At 39.0% G+C, this 14,521-nt stretch overlaps 1 protein-coding gene across 3 annotated transcripts in view; it reads left to right on the top strand.

Annotated features, from left to right (window-relative positions):
• The window catches only part of PDPK1 (3-phosphoinositide dependent protein kinase 1), a 75,174-nt gene that overhangs the window by 46,946 nt on the left and 13,707 nt on the right, over positions 1-14,521 (top strand). For 2 of the 3 annotated variants that reach the window (XM_064461253.1, XM_064461255.1), the window contains 4 exons: positions 92-200; positions 1,322-1,413; positions 2,565-2,660; positions 13,365-13,490. In XM_064461253.1, the coding sequence (XP_064317323.1) occupies positions 92-200; positions 1,322-1,413; positions 2,565-2,660; positions 13,365-13,490 (423 nt within the window). Of the gene's footprint in view, positions 1-91; positions 201-1,321; positions 1,414-2,564; positions 2,661-5,806; positions 5,924-13,364; positions 13,491-14,521 lie in introns of all 3 variants that reach the window. The other variant, XM_064461252.1, reaches the window with a different exon arrangement.

The raw sequence follows: 14,521 nt of genomic DNA, 5'->3' as shown, positions 1-14,521 counted from the left end.
TTTGGTGGTGTTTTGGGGTTTGTTTTGTTTGCTTGTGGGTTTTTTGTTTTGTTGTTTTGTTTGTTTGTTGTTTTTTTTTTCCTAAATCTAGGATGAAACAGGTGCCTATTTAATAGACAGAGACCCGACCTACTTTGGGCCAGTGCTGAACTATCTCAGACACGGAAAACTGGTTATTAACAAGGACCTAGCTGAGGAAGGTAAGGTGTTACTAAATCTCTTGCTTTCTTGTCACTTGCTTATTAATTTCACTGCTTTTGAGTCACCAAAAGTAACTTACAAGTAGATGGTAAATCTTAATCAGTGTAGTATTTCAATCTGTTTCAAGAGAAGCTGATAGGTATCGTGCATTTATAGTATATGCTGTTATTTGAGTGTTTTGAGTATGATTCCTGATTTCACAACCGCTGTCCCCAGTTAGAACATAGATATTCAAATATGAGGGAAGGTGCCTTTTATTGTATAATCTTGTACCTTTCCTATATGACTGTGTGGAATATTTCGGTTAAGTCCTCTTCAACCAAAAGAATACTGGCGCTGAAACAAACTTAGAAGATCTAAAGGGAAGTAAGAGTGAAGTTCTAGGATGCTCAGGTGTGTGGAATATGCTCTTGAAGAGCAAATTCTGCCCCCAGCTTCTCCCTCACTGTCCTCAATTCATATCAATTTTACCCAAATGGAGGATGACTGTTTTAAACCATATAGTACTAAAACTGTATTGGTAAGGTATTGAAGAAATCAAAGAGAAATACAGTCTAACAATATTAGCAGGAAATAATGTGAAATGTAATCTCCATGTGCATTGTTAAACACATAGTATGTGAGGAGAACAGGTAGGGCTTGAACATGTGAGTGGGACCAGTCTGTAATATGTATCTTTAAGCTTTTATTTCAGGGTCAGAGGTCTCAAATGACAGGAAGAAAACTTCTCTGCACACTAGCAGCTGCAGAGCTTTTCAGTAGGACTATTTGAATTTCTCTTGTATTCCAGCCTGAGGCGGGGCCTGAGCTATAGTGGTCCATCAGTCTGCTGTGGAATGGCATTTGTGCTCCTTTTTCTTGTTTGCTGCCTCTCATTCTGTACGTGAAATGGCACCAGTTTTCTTTGGGGATTTTTTAGGACAGTGATTCAGAATGAGTTAAACTTTGAACTACGTGTGCCTGAAGGAAGCCAGAATCATTAGGTTGGTGAATGAACTTTTCCTAGGGCAAAATAAATAATTTTCTATAGCTGTAGAGAAGGTAATCTTAGGAACTAGTTGCTGGTTTTGGTGTGGAATCTTTGGTTATGCTCTCTTTCCAAAAAACGTTCTCATACTAGGTGTACTGGAAGAGGCTGAATTCTACAATATCACATCACTAATAAAACTGGTAAAGGACAAAATAAGAGAAAGAGACAGCAAAATCTCACAGGTGAGGCTGTTTTCCACTGTGGTTTTGATTATTTGTTCTATGGCAAGTAGTGGGTGTGTTCCATTCTTTTTCGTTAACTGCTGATTTTCCCCAGTGAGGTACTGAATGGCTGCCTCCATCCTTGGCTGAACTGTAATCATTAATATGCAAATATTAATATTCTTAACTGCCAGTACTTGCCAGTGTGCTTACAAAGGGCACAGGCATATGGTTGCAGCTCCTGTTCAGAAACTGAAAACATTCTAAAGAATTGTTCAAAAATGTCTGGTAATAGTAGCATTTGTCATAATACCGTTTCTGGAAATAGTTATTTTAGAAAACAGCTTTTGTAGAATATATTTTTCTCATATACATTTAAATACTCTGAATATGATGAGATTGCCTAACTACAGTATAACTGCTGTGTATACAGTATGTTTATACAGCATACGTATGGATGCTGTTTAGCTCCTGTCATATGCGTCTGTGGCAAAGTTAGTTTCTTTATTTGTAGTGCTCTGTAGTTGAGAATATTCTGCCTCTTCTCATAGCAGCTCATTAATATTTTGTCATGAAAGTGAATACGATAGAGAAACCTTTAAGTAAAAAAGGTATTCAAGTTTGTTCTTCAACTCTGCTACACTGGCTTTCCCTGATACCGAGTCTTCATGGAGATACTGCAAACTCATGTTGCCGAGTTTCTGTTGAAGACAGGTTGTGGGATAGCAGAGTAGCTCTGAGAGCATTTTCTAAAAGATTTCTGCTTAAATGGTCCTAGTTATTCATTGCTCTGGATGGGAAACTTTGACAGGGAAATAAAGACATTTCTTAGTATGGTCAGACATTCCTTAAAGTTAGGCAGGCCTCTGCAGAACCTCAGCCTTGATTTTGAATGATGTGGTTTGCTATCATGTGGAACAGTAGGCAAGCCTTGAGATTATTTTGTTATAACTGTTAAGTAGCACTTTTAGTCTCTGAAACATTCCTGAAGCATTGAGTCTCCTGCAAGGTGATCCCGAACAGATGACGTTTCTTTTTAAAACAAAAAAAAAGTGAAAAGGTGTTCAAGGTGGTGTTGCTTATCATTTCTAAAGAATAGTGGCAACTTTAGACAAGTCACAAACATGGTGAATTCCATGCTGTATTGAGCGTCTTATATTTCTTTTTTGAAGGTGCCAGTCAAGCACGTGTACAGGGTGCTACAGTGCCAGGAAGAGGAACTCACTCAAATGGTGTCCACAATGTCTGATGGCTGGAAATTTGAACAGGTAAAAAAACCATACAGCATATAATTACAAAGTCTTCTAAAAACTCAGTTATGTGAAAGAGGGGTATAAAGTTAATTCTGTGCATCTTTTAAGTGCAGCAATTTTCAGAAATTGGATAAAGATATACAGTTAAGTTAAAATTTGATACCTGTATTCTTATTTGTCAGAGAACAAAAAACCTGTAGCTTTCCAGGAGGTAAATTGTGCTGACTTTCTATAAAAACATCTACATCATGTTTGAAATGTAATTCTTCTGTGTCTACACACAAGCATTTGAAGGGTAAATAAACCAAAATCCACTAATACGAGTTTATGTGAATGGTAGGTCAGATACAAAGAGCTCTGGGTAAAAGACATGAGCTTGGGAGATATATGTTTGTCAGACCCAAACAATGGTTCTTCAGATAAAGGACTAATACACATAGGAGAGTGAACTTAACCAGCGTGGATGTGAAGCTGGATAGGTTGAGCTACGTGAATGTTTTCATTCTTTGCACTGCATAAAAATAGCTTTGTGTGTGCGTTCAAGAATACCTTGTAAAATTGCAAGATCTGTTATCTTTGCTAATCTCTGTAAATAAGAAACTAACTACGTGATCTCTTCATCCTTCACGTTCCTAACCTACCAGAATATTTAAACTGCGTTGGAGCAATGAATCTGTTAACGCTGAAGCAAGACAGAAGTGCTCAGCTGCCAGCATCTTTTTCAGTGTCTGTCCTACAGCCAACTGTAGGAGAGATTGGAATAAGTACAAGCCTCTCATCCTCTGCAGTCTCACTCTAATAACACAACAAAGCAGAATTTTTAAAAAGTACTGCACACAAAGGTGAAAGAGAACATTTTTTAAAATATTGAAATGTGTACAGTGCTGGTGTCATGGAGACAGCCATGATCAAATAAACTGAACCAGCACAGACAAAGCTGCTTACGCTTCAGTTCTCCAGCTGAAGTATTACCGGGTCTGCTTGGCATGCCAGAAGCTGCATGTTGTTTAAGTCCCTGAAAAAAGCTCTCACTTAATGCACCAGACTATTTTTTGACCAGTGCATTGACAAAGCTTTTTGACATTCTTTTGTCATGAGAAACTAGCTTTCATTACAAATAGAGATTCTTTTATTTTTAACAGATTAAATGATACTATGGCTTTTACCTGTCCTAAAGCCTTGTATTCTGTGGGGATATTGTATTTGGGAGTAATACTGCTTTGACATTGCAACTGCTGAAAGAACTATTATAATCTTTTTTAGAATTTAGAATCTCTTTTAGAACTGGAAAAATCCAGTGGTTTTCTTGAGCGTTATGTCCTTGTTTCATCCAGCTTTCTCCCTACTTCCTCCCTCCCCCATGTTGCTCTCTCTTGGACACATAGTTTGAAGTAGATAAACACAAGAGCTGTATGATCTCATAATACTCAGCTTCTCATTACCTCAGACTAGGCTGTTCTCTCCTTTGGTTGTATTGCAGACCTGCTTTTAGCAGACTTCATTCACTTGAAACATGATTAGAATATTCTGTATAAACTAAACAGTTTTATTGTTAAGATTTGAGAACACTGTAGCATTTATGTAATTTTTTACTTTTTCTAAACCTGTGTTGCTCCGCAGCACGCTTCCTTCAGAAGCAGGCTTTGGGGTGGCACCTACCATGCTTTTTACATGTTATCATTGGTGGCATAGAAATAAATCCATCGGCTTTTCCGGAGGAGTAATATTCCTATGGGTTGAGAGTCCTTGTTCTCTGTACGCCATGTAACATGTTTAAGTGGCTGCTTTTGATCAAAAATACTTCTTTCCCCTTAACAGTTCAAAATTCTCTTGTAAATTACAATTGGCTGTCATGATTAAATAGGAGCGAAAGGTGTTAAACTTCTGGTGCGCTTACACGGATGTACTGATGCACTTTTCCAAAGAATACGAAAGCACTGATAGAATACTGCAGTTATGTATCAGTCCCAGTCCAAAAACTAATGACAATAGTTGTGCTGCCCCACTTCTGTGATTTCAGGGAGTTATTTTGTAAATTATTTTCAGCTTCAATTGTTACTTCTTCAGGCAGCCAGGAAAACCAATATTTTGGCAATACTGCATAATGAGAAAGTTCGGGCTATACAAAATTGCTACATACGAAGGCTTTGGACAGCAGTGGTGTGTCCGTCATGTAAATTTTAATGATTAATGTAATCTGAGTCTGTCACCATAATGCTGTCTTAAATATGTGCACTATATGAGGAGATGGTATTTAGCTGCTGCCTTCAAAATTATTCACATAACAATAGCAAGATAAAAACAAATCTACTGTTCATGAGTCTTCTCATCAGTATTAATCTCCAGTTTACTCAGAATAAGCAGTTGCTCTCTAGTTCTTCACACTTAATTTAAAGCTCTGATCTTTCTCAAGCGCACTGACAGGCTATGCTTGAATTTAAATGGGCTAGGAATTGTCATGTATTATTAAGATAAAATAATTTTTTGTAATAAGTTGAGAAATTTAGCTGAGGTTGTTCTGTACGTCTGAATTATTAGATGTTGGGCAAGTTTGAACAGAGTTCTTGGTACTGATTTTCATGGGAACAAGACAGACAATTTTTTTATACTCCAGTTATTTTCTTGGGTCTTCTGTAAATTACCCATTCTAAAACCAATTTAGGGCACTCAACCTTTTTCACTCTAGTTTACTTCATATGTTTCCTTAGATGTATTTTATTTGTCAATATCTAGAACAAGATGAAGCTCTTTCATACTCAGGCTTGATATATTGCTTTACGTAACACCTTCCAGTTTGATATCCACGTTACCTTCTGCACCTGGCAAGTGTGACAGGAAAATAATGCTCGCTTTCATAATGCACCAAACTTTGTTTATGTTTTTCAGAGTAGTTGGCTACACCACAGTGATATGGGGAGTTTTCTGACTTACTATCAGTAACTCTTAACTTCCCTTGCAATTACAAAGGGCTTTGCAACTGCATCCATAAATTTTAAGTATTTTGAAACGAAAGCTGTAGCTTGATAGCAACCTGTTCTAGTGGCAAGTAAATGTTACCTGAACATTTGAGCTCATCTGTTATTTGTACGATTCGGATAATGGTATGTGCTTCAGCTTCACAAAGGTTTCTTTTTGTGTTTTGCTTTGATTGGTTATTTCAGCTTGTCAGTATAGGTTCCCAGTACAGCTGTGGCCGGGCCCAGCAGTCAGAGTATCTGCTGATAGTGTCACGGGAAGTGAAAGGGGAAGAGAGATGCTTCCAGAAATGCTGCAGTGAGGTGTGTCACACCATTCCTTTTGCCCTCACACTGATATGCTTGGCCTCCTTGCGTTTCTGCTGCTTTCAAATCATTCCACTTTATTCCTGGATGTACAGCACATAGTAATTTGTGTGTATTTGTGACTGGCTTTTATTTATACTCACAGTATTTCATTATACATTATGAATGTTCATACTGTAAAAAGAATAAAAAACCAACCAAGCAAAAAACCCGTAGTTATTTAGTTAAAGGTTTTTCTTAAGAAGAGTTCTTACCTTCTCAGTAGGTAACTTATTTTCCTTAAATCTTCCTCCAAAGTTACCAGCCTTTGATCCTTACTTGTTAAGTAAAAGTGGTACAATTTAAACATTAGGAGCCCTGTAAATAAAGCTTTGAGCTCACTGAGTTCAGAAAGGGACATTTTTGTGTTAATCATTGTTCCAGTTTGAGTGTATTTCATCCACCTAATAGCCAGTTAAGTTCTGAGTTCAAACCCTTTATTTTTGATAACTCAGTACTTAACTAATTTTTTTTAGGTGAATTAAATATACTCAAACTGGAACAATGGATAACAATATTTCAGCAATGAAATATGAGGAGTGAGGGGAGAACAAAACTGGCAGTTTTAAATCTTGTCTCAAGTAGAAAGAACATACTGGGGTTTTTTTTGGCTTGTTGTTGTTTGGGTTTTTTTCCCCCTTGGGAAATTTTCTTGAAACCCAAATGAAGAATCATAGCTTCACTCATTGGCTTTTTAGGCTGTCTCATTCTTCCTGCTCCCCTCACCCTCAGGTCACTGCTTTTTTAATTGCTATGTTATTTCCCAGTGTTCAAGAGTTTGGGAAGGATTTTTTGCTAACCAGTAACACTGGAGGCAGTTTCCAGTTCTTTACATAGCTATGCTCCATTTTGAAGTGCCTTATGTGAACTGATTTGGGAACCTGGTGTTCTGTAGTACTTTTCATCAATAAAATACTCAGAATACTTGTTCCTTTCCTTGCTATATATATGGTTATTCAGTCTGAAAGATCAGTGTAACATCATGATAACATGACAGTAAAGCGACTTGACATGAGCAGAACGTTGCCTATGAGTTTATATGGACACTTAGCCATACAGTTCGAGTTTTTAAACCTGGATTGTTGCCTAGCTGTATTTCAGAATCTACTTTCAATGTACCAAGCACTGTCTCTTTCCTGCAGTTGTATAGGTAACATTTGGAATGTGGAATTAATGCACTGGATTTGCAGACTTTCTGGCTCTGAGTAGGAAATGTGGCCTGTTGTTAAGGATGTGTGGAGTACAGGCAGCATGATGTTATTCATGTCTTCATGTGCTGGATAGCTCAAAGTAAAATTCAGCATAATAAAATGAGAGATGGGGGAAGGCAGTGAAGAAATGAAGGCACATATTAAAAAAAACCACCAACCAACCAAACAAAAAAACCCAAAGCTGGAAGGGAATGCATTTTTCTTCTTCCTAGATTTGAAGTCTGACAACTGCATGAAGAGATCTGAAAGAAATATGCTTGCAGTCCTGGTGTCAGTCCTCAGTGCTGAGTTTAACAGCTGATGTGTATGGATCTTCACAGCCTTTTGCAAATCCCTTGAGAAGGCAATAGCATGAATGCATTATAGCTCTGAAAGGTGTAGAGGCTAGCCTTACATTCATACAACTTGATTAGCTAAAAAAAATTGAGGAGACGACTTTCTTTTATTCTGTCAACTGTTAGTATAATAAAAAAAAAAGACAAGCTACAGAGACAAGCTTTCCAAGAAAAGCTTTCTAGTGTATAAGGTGTTTACCACATCTGAAATAGAAGCAGTAATATTCAAAGTATAACAATATTTAAAATAGAATTCGAGAATGATTATTACAAAATTTTCTGAGTTTTGAGAATCAGACCATCACAGAAAAAGAAGGAAATTTGTAGTCATGAAGTAGAAAAGTTAGTTAATATGAATAACTCCAGTGGGAAGCAGAGATGCTGTTTGTGCAAGTTGGAGTGGTTATCTCTGATGGTAATGTTATTGCTAATTTGGCCTGTAAATGTACTGTATAGATTCGGAATCAATATTGTTAAACCAGTGTAGCAAATCTGTGTAGGCAAGTTATTGAAATGTGGCTGGTTTTGAGATCTGACTCAATTCAGTTAGGCATGAGATTTGTTCGCTTCAAAAATAAGGTTCCTAGAAGTGATGCCCCAACCATTTTGCCTATTCATAGGGGTATTTTTAGGTGTACAGTCATTGATTTAAGACAGGAAGAGATTCATGTATTTTGCTGCCATTGACTAACTTGATGTAGGAATCATTTTGACCTATTCTCTCACCTCTACCAATTTTATCATCTGTTTTCCTTAGTCCTTTTCAAAAGACACAGTTATCCTCTCATAAAGCTGCAGGCTTAGGAAAAGTTCTTCAGAAAGTTACTTCATTATTGTCCCTGAAATCTGTCTTAAATTTTCCCTCTTTGAAAACAAGCCTGACCATAGCTAAGCATCAGGTAGTCTCTGTCCACCTTTACTTATGCCAAACTGTTTGGGTTTTGGTTTTTTTTAACTTTGCCCTTTCTGATTGTCATCTTTTATCTTACTTAAAAGTTCATGCTTTATGAGACAGGAACTTCCCTATTGTTATTTCTTTTTCTTTTCAGGAAAATCCTGACCTGTATTGGCACATCAAGCATTATAATGCAAATAACTATATTTCTGTTGATTAATGATAATAATAATAATGCATTCTATTCCTGCCTTTTTTAGTTACGGCTGACAAGCTGCTAGTGTCAGCACCCTTATTCCATGTGAATAGTGAATGGATCATGATCTAATGAATTTTCTGTGATAAGTTCCATTGACATTTTCCTGTGCTCGGTTATGACACTGTTGGGGCTCACAGGGACACTCAAGCAGGATACACTGCTTTAGTAAGGAGTGTAATGAAACAAGTCATGGAAGAAAAAACCAAGAAGAATACAGACACTTACACATATATATATATAATCATACAAATCTATGAAAGTCAAGAGTTTCAAAATGTTCTTTTATTTCTTTACTTATTTCTTGGTCGTTAAAACTCTCTCTACTGTTCAAGTCCCATGAGGCAAAAAGAGTTTGTCCTTTCAGAAAGTCTGAGGAACAGTAGGCTGGATAATCTGAAATCCTTTTCCTATCCATTGTGATGCATGTTTTGCAGACCTCAGATTACTCTGATTTGTTGTGGGTTCTTTTTTTACTGCTGGGGAGGGATGGGCAGGGACAGACAGACAGACACGGGTGGGGGGAGTTTAACAATTCCTTCCAGTTTATCAGCATCCTAGCATCCTGTTGCTGCCAACACTGGGAACAATGGGGTGACTTTTGGAATACAAGTGCTAAAATATTTCTTTATTTCTGATCATGCTTTCTGACACAGCAGTTCAGTTCTAATCTGCAATCATTTTCCATTGTTTCTTTTCCTGCCATCATCCTTATTACTGCTGATGCATCTCAAAAAGCTACGATGAAGTTTCTAGCATGCTGTTGATACTATGCAAATAATACACTCTTAGTTGCACACACAGAGAACCACTTACAAGAGCATCACAATTTGGAGTTTTGAAGAACTTGCGTTTAATGTTGCAAAAGTGACTTTATATTAAAGTGCACCAGCTGATCAATAAAGGCAAAATGTCATCTGGATGTTTTGCAATCAGCTAAATCAAAAGTCCTATCCAACTAGCTAGTGAGTATTCTGCCTTGTCTCCTAAAAGGACTTATGTGCAAAAGGTCAACTTATTTGGATTATCAAGTGTTAGTAGGGGACGTACTGAGGACCTATCAACCTTGTTGAAGCAGAATCAATGGTTTGTCTCTTGTATCATATCTACTTTCAGACAGGTCATTTATTTCTTTTGAGTGTCAATGAGTAAAGAAGTATTTTTCCTTCTGGTAGTTGTTATCATGGTGTATCTGATATCAGGTTCTTGCCGTTTTGCTAGAAGAAAAGTTGACTGTGTACTAAATCAAATCAGATGCTTGAATTTTACTCTTCAAATTTCTCTTCAGAGAAGGTGAATTATGTGTGGCTTTATTTAAACATGTATCCAGCTTTTTGAATGTTTTCTAGCATTTAAGAGGGTTCAAAATACTATTTAAAATAGTCCTACGTCTTACCTCAATAATTGAAGCAGTTACTGTATTTGTATTATAGAATAGAAACACTGTCTCCCATAGCATCCTCATAGACAAGCTAAGGAAGTGTGGGTTGGATGAGAGGACAGTGAGATGGACAGAGAACTGGCTCACCATCAGAACTCAGGAAGGTCCTGATCAACGGGGCACAGTCTGGTTGGAGGCCTGTAAGTAGCGCACGGGTCTGTGCTGGGTCAGTCCTATTCAACATATTCATCAGTGACCTGGACGAAGGCACAGAGCATCCCCTCAGCAAGTTCACTGATGACACCAAGCTGGGAGGAGCGGCTGATACACCAGCAGGCTGTGCTGCCATCCAGCGAGTCCTGGACAGGCTGGAGAGATGGGCCCAGGGGAACCTCATGGGATTCAACAAGAGCAAGTGGCAGGTCCTGCCCCTGGGGAGGAACAACCCCCCGCACCAGCGCAGGCTGGGGGGGCCCTGCTGGAGAGCAGCTCTGCTGGGAAGGGCCTGGGGGTGCTGGGGGTCAGTGAGGTGACCCTGAGCCAGCACAGGGCTCTTGGGGCCAAGAAGGCCAACAGTGTCCTGGGGTGCACAAAAAGGAGTGTGGCCAGCAGGGCGAGGGAGGTTATCCTCCCCCGCTGCTCTGCCCCAGTGAGGCCACATCTGCAATGCTGTGTCCAGTTCTGGGCCCCCCAGTTCAAGCAGGACAGGGAACTGCTTTAGCAAGTCCAGCAGAGAGCTGCCAAGATGATCGGGGGCCTGGAGCTTCTCCCTTGTGAGCCCCGGCTGAGAGACCTGGGTCTGTTCAGCCTGGAGAAGAGAAGACTGAGGGGGGATCTCATCAATGCTTATAAATATCTGAAGGGCGGGTGTCAGGAGGATGGGGCCAGACTCATTTCAGCGGTGCCCAGTGACAGGCCAAGGGGCCACGGGCACAAGCTGGAACACGGGAAGCTCCCCCTGAACATGAGGACAAGCCCCTTCCCTGTGCGGGTGCCAGAGCAGGGGCACAGGCTGCCCAGAGAGGCTGTGGGGTCCCTTCCCTGGAGACATTCACCCCCCGCCTGGACGCAGTCCTATGCCCCTGCTCTGGGGGTGCCTGCTCACGCAGGGGTGGGACGGGGTGAGCTCCAGAGGGCCCTTCCAACCCTCACCAGTCTAGGATTCTGTGATTATGTGGTTTGTAATTGATATATAATATATGTAAGATAAATTTTATACCACTTTAACAGCCTTAGAGCCAGCTTAACTGCTTTTTTTCCCTGAGAAATTGTGCATGATATTTTTTCTGATAGGGAAGAGAATCAACAAACCATGTCTATATATGAAGTAAGCCTGGGATGATTTTCCAGGTTGTCAGTGGGCTTTCTTAGTCCATTTTGTACAACTAAGCAACTAGTTACTTTATGGGTTTTGTGATTCTATATTACACAAGTATGTTATGGTGCAGACTGCAGAGTATCCATTGTGAAAGATTATCTGACTTAAAGTCTCAAGAAAAATGGTGCCTTTGTATTCCAGTGAGGATGTATTGATGCTTCTGAAAAAAATGGGGTTTTGTAACTTCATTACATGGTTTTGGTGGAAAAAAATGTCTTTCTCACATTCATTTTTGGTCAGCGTGTGTTCATTACTGACTATGTATGCATTTTGCCGAACAAGAGTGATGTTAGAAGTGGAGAAGGGAGGGAAAGATTTCTGGTGTTCACACCCAGACAGTGTAGTTAAAATAGGTAGTTTGAGAGCGCTGAATTTTGGTTGCCAGTACTGTTCATTGGAGGCTGAGCTTTGTACGCTCTCATACCATCAGGGTTCAAAAATTTTGACATTGCCTAGGACTGGCATCAAATTGGTTCGTTGTGCAGACATACTGCCTGCTGCTCTTTGTAGACGCTGGCTCTGTCTATGGAGGTGCTTGCTTGGCAGTCTTACCACAGTACTGGAACATCTGAGCATCTCTCTTCTTCAAAGTACAATGAGGCTTTATTTCCTCCTGACAGTGCTATGTGGAAGCTGCTTTTAACCTTGGTCTACCATCCATTTTTGTTGGGGGAATAACCTTATCCCTCAAGTACAGATTCTGGACCAAGATATCATCTTGGCTGCATTTTCCTTACTTTAACAAGGCTTCTACTCTCGTTGGTGCTCTGCTAGACTAATGACAGTACACAGTTTGTGTTTTAGATAGATAACTACAGTGTTTCAAGTGCTGTTGCCCTAAAAAACAAGTCAGGCCTTTTCTGTGGGGCCATTACTAGGGCACTTTGATGCTATAATAGAGACTGGGGAGTAGGACAGCCTTATCACATGTGTGTGGTAATTTGGTAGGTAGACTTAATGTAGTTTTGGTAATGACATTTAGATACAGTGTATCTGTGCAACAGGTTAATTTTTAGGACTTCGATCTGGGTCAGTGGTAATAGCATCATACATTATCTTATCATGCTTTTGAAATAAGCCTGAAATAAATGAACCAGCTACATCTGAATTGATTTTAGCGTGGAAAGGCAGGCTATGTAAAGCTTCTAGCATTAGGTAAGTGTACTGTGTGTAAGGTAAGACAAGTTACATGAAATTTCTGCCATTTGATAAACATGCTGCATATGAGGTAGTACTGATGTTGAGTATATCCTTCTCTGTCAGTAAATTATCATTCATCATTCAATATCAAGACTTGCAGAAGCTTGTAAATATGTCATATTTCATTATACATGGCTTCCGCTTGTAGCGCTTCCTTAATTAACTTCCTTGTAGCAGTACGTATGAATTTCAGATGTTAATCTTGGTGTCCCACCATATCGTGTCTTGCTGTTTTCCAATCAAATGCAAGTTTTGTCTTTGTCCACTCAAAATATGTTTTAATAGAAGTACTGTTATTCTGTAAGTAATGTGGTGGGTATCCCTTCAGGCTAAAGTGCTTCTTGCATGCAGCCGTTTACATGTTAAACCATGCCACATTAAGATATCACATACAAACTTTTTTAAAAATTAACTTTGGAGGATGGGAAGGTTTCCCGTAAATAAGAGAAGCAGGGAACAGGCTACTTCTCCACTGGCCTGCCTCTAGTCTTTTCTTTCACAGTATAGTCATAACCGTAAATTGTTAATTCTGTAAATGTTTAAAAATAAAAGCTATGTTTATCATCAGAGTGTCAGTGTATTTGTCAACATCAAAACGTATTTGCATTGAAGTGGAGAATCATACTTCAGGCACAACCAACAGTCTGAAGAGTGAGGAGTTTTTGTACTAATGATGAGAATTGATGGAATTTGTTCTATGTGGAACTGCAATTGACTTTTTTCTCCCCCTCCCCATCTTTCAGCTGGTCAGTATTGGTTCTTCCTATAACTATGGCAATGAAGATCAGGCTGAATTTCTGTGTGTTGTCTCAAAGGAATTGCATAACACTCCATATGGCACAACCAGTGAACCCAGTGAAAAAGCAAAGGTAAGTTATTAGACATTGGACTGGAAAATGGTGTCAGATTTGGTGAGATTCACTAACTTGTACTAGACCTACCTCTGTTCTGTACCATTATTTAATTGCCTTTTTTCCAGTCACTCATGACTAATAATAGTTCCCTGTCCGTTGTATGAGAGACTGTAAATGGTACAGTCAGCATGCATTTGTTATACCAAATGGATTCTTTAAATGCAGTACTCTGTACTGTTCCTGATACCTGTCCTGTTTTTTGAGTATTGGCAGACACTTGATGTTTACAGTTGAGAATCTGGGTTTTGCTTCTTACACATTTGAATGCTTCCTTATTCTGCTACTTGGTTCAGTTGAAAACTGTTTTTCTTGCTTGAGTTCAGCTGAAGAAATCTTACTGTCAAGAATGGAGACTGTAATATGCTGTCTCTGAAAAACGTAGTCCGTGTGCAATATATTATAAAATGAAGGTCTTTGTTAGCTTAATATTTTCAGGTTTCTACCTAGTTCTCTTTCTGTAATCAGCTTTACGAAAAGATTGTAATGGGAGCAATACAACCACTTCCCCAGGGAAGTGGTTGACTCAGCCATGTTGGACACCTTTAAGAGTCGTCTGGACAGGGTGCTGGGGCATCTTGTCTAGACTGTGCTCTTCCTAGAAAGGTTGGACTAGATGATCCCTGAGGTCCCTTCCAACCTGTGATCCTGTGAATATCTTAGCATTTTATTCAGTTGTCTTTCAGAGTTTGTACAAGGGAAAATGTAAAAAACACAACTGAATAGTAAGAAGGCAGACCAGTTATGTATGTACATGTATTCTTTTCTTCCATTCATATTGAACAGTTCTTATCATTGTATTGTTGCTTTTTATGAGGAGATGACTACAGACAAACTGGATACATCTGTAGTTGGCTTAAAAGCTTTTCATTTAGTGTATGTAGATGGGAAACAATTGGTAAAACATTGAAGGTTGCTTTTTCAAGAATCACCTTCAAAGAAATTAATTTTGAAATAATGCTAAGACTTGATCTGGGTCTTTGCACTGA

Source organism: Phalacrocorax carbo, chromosome 10, assembly GCF_963921805.1.
Source record: "Phalacrocorax carbo chromosome 10, bPhaCar2.1, whole genome shotgun sequence".
In the NCBI taxonomy this organism is placed as follows: Eukaryota; Metazoa; Chordata; class Aves; order Suliformes; family Phalacrocoracidae; genus Phalacrocorax; species Phalacrocorax carbo.
The sequence above is the reverse complement of the archived record's forward strand: the minus strand, read 5'-3'. Positions and strand labels throughout refer to the sequence as shown.